At 37.1% G+C, this 12,899-nt stretch overlaps 2 protein-coding genes across 2 annotated transcripts; one reads left to right on the top strand and one right to left on the bottom strand.

The window, feature by feature from the left end:
* Positions 1-1,424: 1,424 nt before the first annotated feature.
* On the bottom strand, positions 1,425-7,308 carry LOC132055754 (ATP synthase subunit gamma, mitochondrial-like). The gene is made up of 9 exons (XM_059447723.1): positions 7,061-7,308; positions 4,854-4,897; positions 4,575-4,727; positions 3,839-3,952; positions 3,631-3,758; positions 2,773-2,895; positions 2,563-2,682; positions 2,216-2,337; positions 1,425-1,774 (listed from the first exon to the last, which is right to left on the bottom strand). Exons 1-9 carry the CDS (start codon positions 7,159-7,161, stop codon positions 1,705-1,707), a joined length of 975 nt encoding a protein of 324 aa, XP_059303706.1. The 5' UTR covers positions 7,162-7,308; the 3' UTR covers positions 1,425-1,704.
* A 2,046-nt stretch (positions 7,309-9,354) lies between these two features.
* Positions 9,355-12,613, top strand: LOC132055753 (DNAJ protein JJJ1 homolog). The gene is made up of 4 exons (XM_059447722.1): positions 9,355-9,946; positions 10,535-11,881; positions 12,133-12,191; positions 12,290-12,613. The coding sequence occupies exons 1-4, from the start codon at positions 9,464-9,466 to the stop codon at positions 12,345-12,347; spliced, it is 1,947 nt and encodes a 648-aa protein (XP_059303705.1). The 5' UTR covers positions 9,355-9,463; the 3' UTR covers positions 12,348-12,613.
* The last annotated feature ends 286 nt before the right edge of the window (positions 12,614-12,899 follow it).

Here is a 12,899-nt window from a genome sequence, read left to right as displayed (position 1 = left end):
GTTAGGATGGAACACTTCTTTTACAAGTGAAATAAGATCTGAAACGGGTTATTTGCACGATTTCCCTTCAAAGGCACTGGTCTTTAATTTTTTGTCCCTCAAATTGGTGGTCTTTAATTTTTGACCTTAGCCTAATACCCCGAGATCCTGAATTCAACCCCGGCTCATTTAAAAAAAATAAAAAAAAATCGCAAGACAGAGTTTCATAGCAAAGTTAGGCCTAAAGGCAGAATTTTACCAAATTCCAACTAAGTAAACAAAAACAAAAAAAAATTACCTTAATGCAAACCTCTACCTTAAGGTAGAGTTTTGTCTTATGCATGAAGGCAAAACTCTACCTTAAAGTAGAATTTGCAGTCAAACTTTGCCTTAAGATAGCGTTTGCAGTCAAATTCCGCCTGATCAGGCAGAGTTTCAAACTTTGCCCTCAAACTCTGCCTGATCAGGTACAGTTTGAGGCAGAACTCTGCCTTGCAAATCCAAACTCTACCTTGCAATTTTTTTTTTTAATTTTTGACTAAGCGTCGAACCCGGAACCAAAGGATTTTTAGCTAAGGGCAAAAATTAAGAACCAGTGCCTTCGAAGGGCATTCCGCACAAAAAAATGATATGAAACAGTAGCTGGATTTTTCAAATTGGACGGGCCCAATATTTGATCAAGCACGACATGACATTTATTTGGTCAAAATCCATGCTCTCCCTAAAAACAGGGATGTGCTTATTCATGATTGCGAATATGAAAGCCAAAATACACATTTAGCTACACTATAATTGTCAATGGAGGCAAAGTTGACAATGGAAGACTTTCGCCACAATATCGTAGCAGAAAAATAACATGACAGTTAATCTGCAGCAGGTAAAAAGTGAGCTTCGGTTTCTTTATCAAAGATTTAGCAAATAATAAAATTACAATAAGAAACCAGGCATCTGCATGGTCTCTACGCGCAGTTATATCGCACGAGCTCGTCTCCACTGCTGTAAGGTGAAGATAACATAAACTCAGCTGAAGACTAATGGAGTACTTTTTTTACATCAGCAACTGAACATTAATGCACTTCCCATGTTTACAAAATTTTGAGCAATGGAATACTCAGTAGGCAAAATATTGCCCAGGACAAGTTTCAAGGTTTTGAGAAGAGAAATTTACACACTCCATCCTAACTAGCATACACGACCTTAGGCTTCTCTCAGAAAATCACAATCATCTAAAACATGCACTTTCATAATGAAGAAATTAGGTAACTTTGCAAGTCCATCTATATAAACTATACATATGTTTATATTGTTGAACTGTCATGGCCGTAAATGTTCCATAGCCAATTTTGAGGCTGATAGATCCAGATTAGATTTAGAAACACTCACAAAGTCCTTACACCAGACCAGAATATCTCACATAGGGAAAACCTTGATGAAAGGCCAAGGTGTCAACTTAGAAGCCAAAAAAACATGCATATAAAGACAGAGCTTTTCAAGAAAATTTTCTTGAACAAGTTACGGCCATTCAAGCCCGGTACAAAAATGAAAAGAAACAGATCAAAAGGCATTTATGACTATCTTTGTAACAGTTAAACCAATTTTCCCAGAAATAAAGTTAACCAGGAGATTATTCATAAATCAAAACGGATAATTGGTCACCCCAGGGTGCTAAGAAAGCCTACACATTTTTCTTATTTCTCCATCAGATAAAAGCGGTAGCTTGTCCAATTAACCCTCCAGAGCTGATGCTCCTGATATGATCTCTATCAGTTCTGTGGTGATAGATGCTTGACGGGTTCTGGTTCACGCAAAAATTAGAAAAGACTGGTTAAAATGACAGACAACAAAGAACTGATCAACTTTCTAAATTATATGTTATCCACAAAATTATACAAATGTAATCTGTGTAAATCATAACATATCAGCCGCCATTGGTCACTATAAGTGGTGTCTATAAAGCCATAGCAAATCTGCAGTATGATGGCCATCAATAAAGATAATAGCAATTCGTTTGTAGGTTCATGACTGCATGAATGTAGATATGCATGTGAAATAAGTACAGAGCTTAGGGTACTTTTGAGGGGTTTTATTTATTTAATTATTTTCCTCTGGAGCATCTAAAGGTATGTGTAAAAGCCAAGTTTGAGTGAGATAAACATGTCTTTCTGTTAGACTGTGTACGCAGGTATGAGAGCTTGGTGGTGAAATGCGTGTGATAGAGACTGGGTAAAAGTAAGACCTGTTGTAAGTAAGAGTGAGACGATCAAGCATGTCCCCAGCATTTCTGCTGGAGCTATCCATAGCAGACATTCTTGCTCCTTGCTCACTAGTAGCGTTCTCTAGAACTGCATTGAACATAACCTGGAAAAGACATTTTGTCATTTACCAGATTTTAGAACACACCAAATATCATATTCATCACCTTGAAAGAAATCATTTTCTTAGCACTCAAAATATCTATCTGAAACACGGTCAAGACTAATTTCCTTTTCCCACTACCAAATCAGTACTGCAGCTATTTACAAGCCGTGAAGATCAAATAACAAGCTTATTAGAGGATTCTAACACTAAAAAGGCAAAACTTACGCATGAAAACTGAAATTCAGCTAGGTTCTGAAGAACTTCTGACTTTGTCTCAGCACCTTCAACTTCATATAAATCCAATTCTCCAAGCTTTCCACCTGATTCAGCCTCCCTCTCTACAACCTACATAAACCACAAACGAGTTGTTTCAGGAAACAGATACTCACAATAGAAAGAAACATAGTGAACAACAAGATCTTCCAGTTTAGGCACCTCTGGAGATAGTATAGTGGACACTGTTGGCAAAAATGAGACAACTGACTGGAATTTATTAAAAACAATCCGCAGTGCATCAAATTCGACATTCTTCAAGATGTCATCTGCCATCACAGAAACCTGCAAGAGAAATGGCATAAATAAGTAGAAGGAATTAGAGAAGTCAATATAAATAGCTATTGGTATATTCTTTCAGTGCATAAGTATTGCAGCCACAATATGATTTTCATTTAATTCACAGAAATTTGAAGGTTTTTTTTTTGCGATCAAACTGTTTGCTTTACACGTGTTTTTTGAAGAAAAAGTAAGGTTTTTTTTTTTTACACGTGTAAAACTAACAAGAATGTAAATATGCCAAAGTTGACATTCTGAAAACCGAAATAAAGGCGACTGAGACATAGCTTTCAAATATCTACAATTCTGTAAGCAAATGCAACATGTAGATTGTATCACTTATTCATGTAACATCAAACCAAAAAAATATGTGAGCCCTATATTACATGGACTCGGCTAATGACCTGGTTCAAATTAAGGTGTGTGCAAGTATCTGATAGAGGTGCATGCAATGTTGTGTGCAAGCATTTGATAAATGTAAATGCATTCCTTTTTCTTAATTATAATACAGGTACATCCAGTCTCTTGCTAATTTGCCTGTATTTTGAATATTATGCACAAAGTATCATCGCATGTCACACCAGCGCGGCAAGGGTACGCTAAGGCAAATGAAAAATCCACATACCAGAGAGTGAGCCTACAGCAGCACTGTCTTCAACCAATAGTAGGAAGAATAAGGAAAACAAATAGTGGGTACGCTTCACACAAAGTTGTAATAAGGAAGATGTGAAACATCATAACCTGTGTGTAGTTAAGAGGATTTTTCTGCAACTCCGTCATGATCAGTTCAATGTCTTTTTTCGAATCTCGCACCAGCTGAGCCTTTGCCTTTTCCCCCAAGACAACATACTTATTTTCCTTTTCAGGACCTAGCAATTACAAACAAAGCAATCTTAAACTAATTCCTCAAGAATAGATATACTCAATGTTAAACGATCTTGCATTTTACCAGAATTCAACTTATGAAGAGCCCTGCTTATCTTGACAGATGTAGAATTGATTCCACCACAAAGACCTTTGTCTGCAGAAATGGTAACAATAACATTCTTCTTGACATCAACACCTGAAGCAAACATCAGATGTGTTACCAGCCAAAGATTGAAATCTTGTAGACTGCTTAAAGTTGAGGCATCAAATTTACAAACTTCGATGTAGCCAAATGTATTTCAGAAGTCTCGTCAACAACACGCATTTCTACAAGATGTTGATTTAGTTGTTGCATCAAATACATAGAACATTGACATTAGACCGCAAATCAACAGGCAGAGAGAGGAGGACAATTTCATTTTATCCTTTTCCCACATTTATGAAGTATCTCAATTCAAAATATTCTGGGGTTAAGACATTCTCATTGGTCCGGGAAACCCTGATAGACAATCGTCCAGCTACTGAGTTTCAATGCACTAAATTATGACTAATTCTGCCTCAGTGGTTTCTTCAGTCTTTGTGTGTGATGGGGAAGGGATTTTTCTTTCTTATTTTTGATGCCTACCAGTTAAACAATAGAATTAGTAAATACTAATTCCAGAATCAGGGATATACAAGATAAGCTAAATAGGAATAGGCAGCAGACGAAAGGACGCATGAAAATACATAAGGTGATTCATCCCTATCCTTCCACCACTTTCTATCACTAACTGATTCAAGAATTTGGTTAGATCCAGACAATCTAATTATGAACTTACTAGCAGAGTCACCAAGAAGTGCAGTAAAGGGCTGCCATAGGCCACGTGAATTTTCAGCTCTAGTTTGAATAGCTCTAAGCTTTGAAGCAGCAACCATCTTCATAGCCTTTGTAATCTTCTGGATATTTTTAACACTCTTCATGCGGTTTCTCACTGCCCAAGGGAATGCTCAATGTGAACACTTAATGCAGCAACAAGAAAATTGGTAGAAAAGTTCACGAGAACATAGGAGTGACAGAGGAAAGTGGGGTGCATCAAATGATTACAGGTAACTCTTACCAATTTGAGTTGAAATACATCGAACTCCTGATGAGACTGGTTCCCTGCATATAAATGGAAGTCATAAAAAAAGCAGAAATGCTATGAAACTGAACAGGATGTCTTTTCTTGGAACAGGACATGCTAATGGATAATAACATATTATTTTCAGCTAAGGTGCTGAGCATGAGCCCGTTATAGATGCAGATAGGTAGATCATTTCTCCTGTTGATACATAAAGGCCCATGGAACAAACTTCATGTCAGTGCAGCAACCCCCGTAATCCATCCAAAAGAAGTCACAATTAATTGATATTATTTGAACATCATCCATTTCTACAATTGTTCTCATTACAACTTCTGTTCCAAAAAAATCTATTAACATTCTGTACTTCTTCCAAGTTTCGAAATCTCTATCCAAGCTCAGATCATGTCAATTACAAGTCTATATAAGGTCAAAATCTAAGCCAACCTCTTTCTTTCTGCCCAAATAACTAGTATATTCTATAGTTACGAGTTTCACAAAAATAACTAGTTATATTCTTAAATCTAAAAGAAAAAAGAAAGACTCAATTTTTAGGATTTTGATGCAGACACCTTCGGGAAAAAAGAAGAAGCAATAATAACATTTTTGCTTTTGTCCTGCTTATAGATTGAATAAAAAGCAAACTACCTCCTTTGACTGAAGAGAAAAGGGGAAATGCACCCTTGTCAAAGATAACAAAACGAACTATGCTAATTTCTTTTTGATGAAGCGAACTATGCTAATTTCTCGAACCAAATTAGTGCACCAACTGAAGAATATACCTTCATAATGATTTTACACAAAATTTAAATTTTGTTATCCAAAACTAGTGAGGTAATTTCAACCCTAAATTGCTAGCTGAGGCTTCATCGTTAATAAAAGTGCTCTAATACAAAACAGAGCAATTCCCACCAAGTGACGGCCTAGCTAACGGTGGAATTATAGGCAAATTTAGGGTGCACATCAATGTTATCAAAAGCGGAAAGCGCAAAAAAGCTCTAAAGTCCGTTGGGGCTTTAAGCGCAAACAAAGCGTGGGCTTTAATGAGAAAAGGCGCAATGGAGAAAAAAATACAAATATATATGTTTAGATCAAGACTAATAATTATAAGCATGAATAACAAATATATGGACGAAGAAATTGGAAAAAAATAACAATAAAGTGAAATATTGTAATTGCTTAGTGTTACCTCTTCGGGAAACACTTATCGGCAAGGAAAAATAAGTCTTAGAATCTTGATGACGACAAGTCGAAGCACACATTAATCAAGGCGAAGCGCTCAACATGTTTTGAGCCTCGCTTCAGGGCTTAAGCGCGCCTTTGACAACACTGGTGCACATGAACCCATGGTCTCTCCGCCAAACTAGGCATTTTACGTACATAATTCCTAGATTTGATCTAATATTACCCGCTAGCACGCATGCTCAAAGAAGGCTAAATGGTGCACTTGGTTGAATGCTAAGTAATTTACCTAGAGGAAGAGGGATTAATTCCCACTTAATGCTTCCTTTTTTCTCCTTTTTTAGTGGTGCACCAATTTTATAACAAACCTAGATCCGCCTCTGGGCCTAGTGGTTGAAGAGTTAGAGTGGCAACCTTGGGGAACCATGGTTCATATTCCACCAAATATGGAACTTGGTGAATCATTCTCATCTGCCTAAGCCTTGGTTGTCCTAGGTGCACACAAGCTAGCTTAGACACCACCATTATAACAACATAATAGATCAATCAATCAATTATTTTCCCCTCCGTACCAAATTAGCTGGGATCAGCTCTGCAAATAAATAATATCCATTCCTCTCTAATCAGAATAAACTCAGAAAAAAAAAAAATCCAAACGGACGTAATGAAATAACAACTAAAAAGCAATAACAGAGGTACATAAGGGGGGGAAAAAAAAAGCGAGTCATGCTGTCTACAGATTTTGATGCATACAATAAGAAAATGATTTAAGAAAAAAAGAAGTAGTCTTGGAATTCCATCAAATGTGAAACTTGGTGAATCCTTCCCATGTGCCTAAGCCTTGTTTGGCCTAGGTGCTCACAAACCACCACAGTCAATTCCCAAATTAGCTAGGGTCAGTTCTAGGAATCTCTAGTATCCATTCCGCCTAATCAGAATAAACTCTTTGAAAAAAATGCGAGCTACAGAATTGAAATCATACAAACACGATAAAAAAATAATGTTGGAAGAAAACTACTAACTGGGAAGGGATGATGGAAGAACGAAGAGCAATGGCAGGATTAGGAGAAATCAACGGTGTAGCGAAACGCCTTCCCTCACGTCTCAACGCAGCCATAGCCATTTTTTATCGGATTCGATCTGATCGGGCTTATCCTCTCTCGCAGATCGGCAATTTACGCTAGGGTTTGTTTTACAGTCGCTTCAAATGTCAGCTGAGCCACGGTCAATGTGACATTTTTAACCCGACAGTGTATTAAAGCTACACTAATACGACGCCGTTTGATGTTATGTTGCTACGGTAGTGACACTTGTATGGCTGAACTGGTCAAACTAGATCAACTACTCCCTCGCTCTCAATTTGACATGAACTTTTTTTTTTTTTTTTTTTGCAAAAAATAAGGTACTTAAAATTTATGTTAAATACTACTATTATAGTCTTTATTGTCGTTTATTAATAATTCGTGTGACGTCCTAAATTAATTATTAAAAAAATATCGACATATTCAAAATAAAGTAATGCCTTGACTAAATAATAAAACGCTTAAATTAAAATCTTATAAAATAAAACACTTAAATCTAAAAATAATAAATTTCCAAACAAATAAAACTTACTTCGCGGCACTTTACAGCCCCTAAAACAATGATCCATACGTTTACGTATACTTGATGCATTAAGCTTACATTATTGTTCGCATAAAAAGATATCAAGTTCTATATGAAATATTGATATTCCGGCGTTTTGAAACATGACTAATCTTTGGTGAAAATATGAAAAAAACATGAAATTTCAAAAGTTTGAAATTACACAAGTGTGAATTTTTTATTAAAGACCTTTTGCGCACTAATTTAGTGTTAGGGGTCGTTTGGTTGGAAACAAGTATTTCAGGATAACTTATCATGGGATTAGTTATTCCGGAATTAGTTATTCCACCTTCCTATAGGGATAAAATAACACTACAATCTCGGGATAACTAATCCCGGAATTGAATTAGTTATGCCACCATTTTATCCAAACCAAACGTGACATAAATTCATCTCAAATATAATCCCGAGATTATTTATCTTTATCCCTTATACCAAACGAGCGCTTATAGTTTAGTCTTATTGCGCACTAAATTAGTGCACAAAGAGTATTTTGGTAACTTTTTTTATGTGTTATTTTGATACCCAAACTCACTTTTTGGGTCATTTAGGACTCATATAAAGTGGCTTATGACTTTAGGCAACTATAATAAACTACAAAACAAATGAGACAATAAAAAAAGGCTTAACGCATATACGACCCCCTTAAATTTGCCCATTTTTTCTATTTTGGCACCTCAATTAAATGTTGTTCCTATTGAACCCCTGAACTCGTCCTCAAGTGTGTCTATCAAACTCCTTAAATTTGATTTTTATTAGAAGCATAAACTAAATTAGGAAAATGAAGGTGGAGTAATATTTTAGACATGTGATAAGTTATTCTTTAGGTCATGAATGTGTTGATTCTGGTCTTTCACTATCAGCTTAATTAATAGCTACTCTTTTTTCTCCTCTCAATTACTGCTAATCTTAACTAAAAGATAGCATAATTAAATTAGACTATATATTAGCATGTTGCTACATTAAAGATGAAATACTATGTAAGTCAGATTGTGTTTGATAGACACACTTGAAGATGAGTTCAGAGATTCAATAGGAATAATAATTAGTTGAAGTGCCAAAATGAAAAGAAAAAAAAAAGTTTAAGGGCCGCATATGCATTAAGCCATTAAAAAAAGGGAAAAGGGTCAAAAATACCCCTCTACTTTGGATAAATGGCTAAAAATATCCTCGTGACTTATTGTGGGTCAAAAATACCCTCTCATCCCAAAAAGTTTTCAAATATACCCCAGTTTAAAAAATTATCCCCAAAATAACAAATCATTATTTAAACCCGCTCCATCGCTAAACCCGGACCTTAACTAAATAATAACCCATAAGATCCCTTTATTCTCCCGATTCTCTCAAACTTCAAACCTACGATTGGGGAATAAGTGGATTTTATGGGTTATTATTTAGTTGGGTCCAAGGGTTTAAATGATGGAGCGGTTTCAAGAATGATTTCGTTATTTTAGGGGATAATTCACAAGACAAAAGATATTTGAAAACTTTGGGATGGGAGGTATTTTTAATTCAAAATAAGTTTGGAGGATATTTTTAGCTCTTTTTTCAAAGTAGAGGGGTATTTTTGACCCTTTTCCCTTAAAAAAAACTACAAAACCAAATTACCTTTGACGTCCGATAAATCGACATAATACAGCCGCGTTTGGAGACGATCATTAAACTCCGTTCTAGACAAGGTCTATTACCCTTTCCAGCCAAACAAAACATAAGCATGTAACTTGCTTTACCCAATTGAAAAACCCTAATAACCGCCATTCAGGGGGGCGAGGAAAGAAGTAATGGCGTCGTCTGAGAAGCGATGCCTATACGAAGTCCTCGGCGTGAACCGTGACGTCACCGCTGACGAAATCCGGTCAGCTTACCGCAAGCTCGCCTTACAACGCCACCCAGACAAGCTTGTCCGATCCGGCGTACCTGAATCCGAAGCAACAGCTTCGTTTCAAGAGCTAGTGAACGCTTACGAAGTTCTATCCGACGCGCGGGAACGCGCGTGGTACGACTCGCATCGGTCTCAGATACTTTTCTCCAATTCAGGTCCAACGAATTCGGGTTCTAATTCGGGTCCTGTACCGGACTTGTTTTCGTTCTTTTCGAATTCGGTGTATAATGGATATTCGGATAAAGGGAAGGGGTTTTATAAGGTGTATGGTGATTTGTTTGACAAGATATATCAAACTGATTTGAATTTCGCGAGGAAGTTGGGGACAGATTTGCCTAAAGAAGCTCCTCTTATGGGAAATTTGGACAGTCCTTATGCTCAGGTATGTAATCCACCACCCTTTTTTTTTTTTTTTTTTTGGGAAATTATGCTCTATGTCTAATGGGAGAAAATATTTACGCCATGTAGCTCGGTTTAGCCTGTATTTGTGTATAAACACCTTTATACACTATTATACAAGGTGGATATATTATGTATAATGCTTTCCGCAGGTAAAATGTTGTATAACATTGTATATTGGGCTACATGGCATAATACTTTATGTTGGGCTGTATACTTTTGAAAATTTCCCCATTTTTGTGCATTATATGTTTCTTGAGCATGTGCAGAAATTTTGAATATCTATAATGGACAACTACGTTATATTCCGTTCCCTATGCATGATCTTTGCTATTTGATCTCACTGTTATTGGTTTTTGCTGTATTTTTAGTTTCACATGCAAATTTTTCTTAAGGGTTAGAAATAAAATTTCTTCAGAATGGAAAAGACAACTTCTTGATTCCATCAGTAATAGAACAACGTAGCCCGGGTTGAAATTTGATACCCTGGTTGATCTTTTCTAGGGCTTTCTGTTTGTAAAATGCGGTGCATATTGCTGTATTAGTAACCTTTTAGTACATTATGATGCAGGCGACAGCATTCTATAGCTATTGGTCAGGATTTGCTACAGTGATGGACTTTTGTTGGGTAGATCAGTATGACGTGATGGCGGGACCCAATAGAAAGTCAAGGAGGATAATGGAGGATGAGAACAAGAAGCTGAGGAAAAAGGCAAAAAGGGAATATAATGAGACTGTTAGAGGATTGGCGGAGTTTGTGAAAAAGAGAGATAAGAGAGTGATTGACATGCAGTTGAAGAAGAACGAGGAAATGGAGAAGAAAAAGGAAGAGGAACGCAAGAGAAAGAAGGAGCTCGAGAGACAGAAGGCTGAGAGAGCAAAGAAATATGTAGAGCCTGAGTGGACGAAAGTAGAGGAGTTAGAAGATGAAGAATTTGAGGAGGAATCGGATGAGGACGAGAAAAAGAAGGCAGATGTGAATGAATTGTACTGTGTGGCATGTTCGAAGAAGTTCAAGAGCGAGAAACAGTGGAAAAATCACGAGCAGTCCAAGAAGCATAAGGAGAAGGTGGCAGCTTTGAGAGAAGCTTTTGATGACGAAGATGATGAATATGAAGGGTTGGTGGACGATGGGGCAAGTGAGGAGCAAAACGTAGCTGATGCTGATAGAACAACTGATTTATCTGCAGATGATGGGGTGGATGAGTTGGCAGAGCATTTAGAAGGTAGTACACGAATTCAAGAAGATGAGCGTGAGGATGATGAGGTTCAGAGCAGCGAGGAAGATGAGACCACTAATTATCAGAGTGGCAGTAATTTAAAGGGAGTGGCTGATGAACTTGGATTAGATGATGATGAAGCTAGTGTACTTGAAGCTATGATATCTGGCCGCAAAAGTAGGAAGAATGCAGGTCCAGGTGGCAGTCGTCAAACTTCAGCAAAGAATGTTCAGGGTGAAACCGGTAATGATGAAATGGACTTCATGGAATATAATAACCTTAGAAGTACTAGGAGAAATAGGGGTGGCCGGAGACAAAGAAACAGGAGACCACAAGAAGAAGAAGAAGAAGAAGAAGAAGCAGGAGGAGGAGGAGGAGATGTAAATAGTGGCCGGAGACAAAGAAACAGGAGACCACAAGAAGAAGAAGAAGAAGAAGCAGGAGGAGGAGCAGGAGATGTAAGATCTCGTGTTGCTGAAGTTGGTACTGACTCCGAGGTAAAAAGTGCATGTAATGATAGCTCAGCTTGCCAGGAGCCTTCGTCCCAGCCTTCAGCAGAAACTGCTAATGATCACAAAGGAGATCACGTCTCGGGAAATAGTGAAAAAGTTACAAGTCAAGGTACAGACAAGAAAACTACCGCAAAGAAGGAAAAAAATAACAAATCAAAAGATGCAACCAAAGGAAGGAAACAGAAGGTACTCAAAATTCATCTGTTCAAAGATAATCTTGTCTTGTTTGATGTCAATCTCTTTGTGATTCTCTTTTTCCTCTCCCCCCTCTTCAACAATCTTTGAGAATTTACTACTTCATTTCTGCAGTTCCGTACTCTTCCAATTTCAAGTGAATCTTTTAAAAGGGCAGAGAAACTTATATTGGGTGTCTTCTGATGTGTTGTAACCAACCAAGCTTTTGTTATGTTTTGTAACATTGTTTCATTTGAATTCAGGCAAAATCGAAATCTTCTAGCAACTTGTGCGATACATGTGGGGAGGAATTCGATTCAAGGTCTGTGATGCAGGCTTAGTCATGAATCTTTATGTTGATTAATGAGGTTATATTTCCTCTTCTTTTCCATATCTAATTATCTGCTTCTCCCATCACAGGAATCAGTTACATAAGCATCTAGGATCGACGGGGCATGCTAAACTAAAATCTCGGTGATATTACTGAATCCTCATTGATTGCAATTCAAGATGATTGCTGGATGTTGGGGCGGATTATTTGTTCTTTCCTTATTCTTTATGATTTATAGCTATGGTCTACGATTTAGCATCATCATTTATACCATATTCAATTCAAATGAGTGAAAAAAAAAAAAATCAAAGAATGTTGTATCTTGACAAAGATGACTACATGAGGTACTTTGCTGATTACAGACCATTTCTACATTTATGTATGCTAAAGGTGGCAAATGGGGTGTGACCAAATACTGAAGCACTCTAATTTACTGAAATATGGGGGCTTACACAGCGAACACTTTCCTGATGGGTCTAAATGCTTGTGCTGAACCCACTTTTCTCTCCACTGCAATGGAAGAAGGAAACAAGCAGCCAGTGGTAGCTAGTAACTGCTTACAGTAACATTGATATAAGGCTTTCTCCAGAGGTTAAGCTAAAATAAACTAGAGATTATTCCCTCCGTTTCATTTCACTTGGCCCTTATACTAAAAATAGATTTTCTTTTTTATTTGTCAATTTTCGCAAATCAAGAACA

This window comes from Lycium ferocissimum, chromosome 5 (genome assembly GCF_029784015.1).
Source record: "Lycium ferocissimum isolate CSIRO_LF1 chromosome 5, AGI_CSIRO_Lferr_CH_V1, whole genome shotgun sequence".
Classification (NCBI taxonomy): Eukaryota; Viridiplantae; Streptophyta; class Magnoliopsida; order Solanales; family Solanaceae; genus Lycium; species Lycium ferocissimum.
Note: the sequence above shows the minus strand (reverse complement) of the source record. Positions and strands in the feature narration are given on the sequence as shown.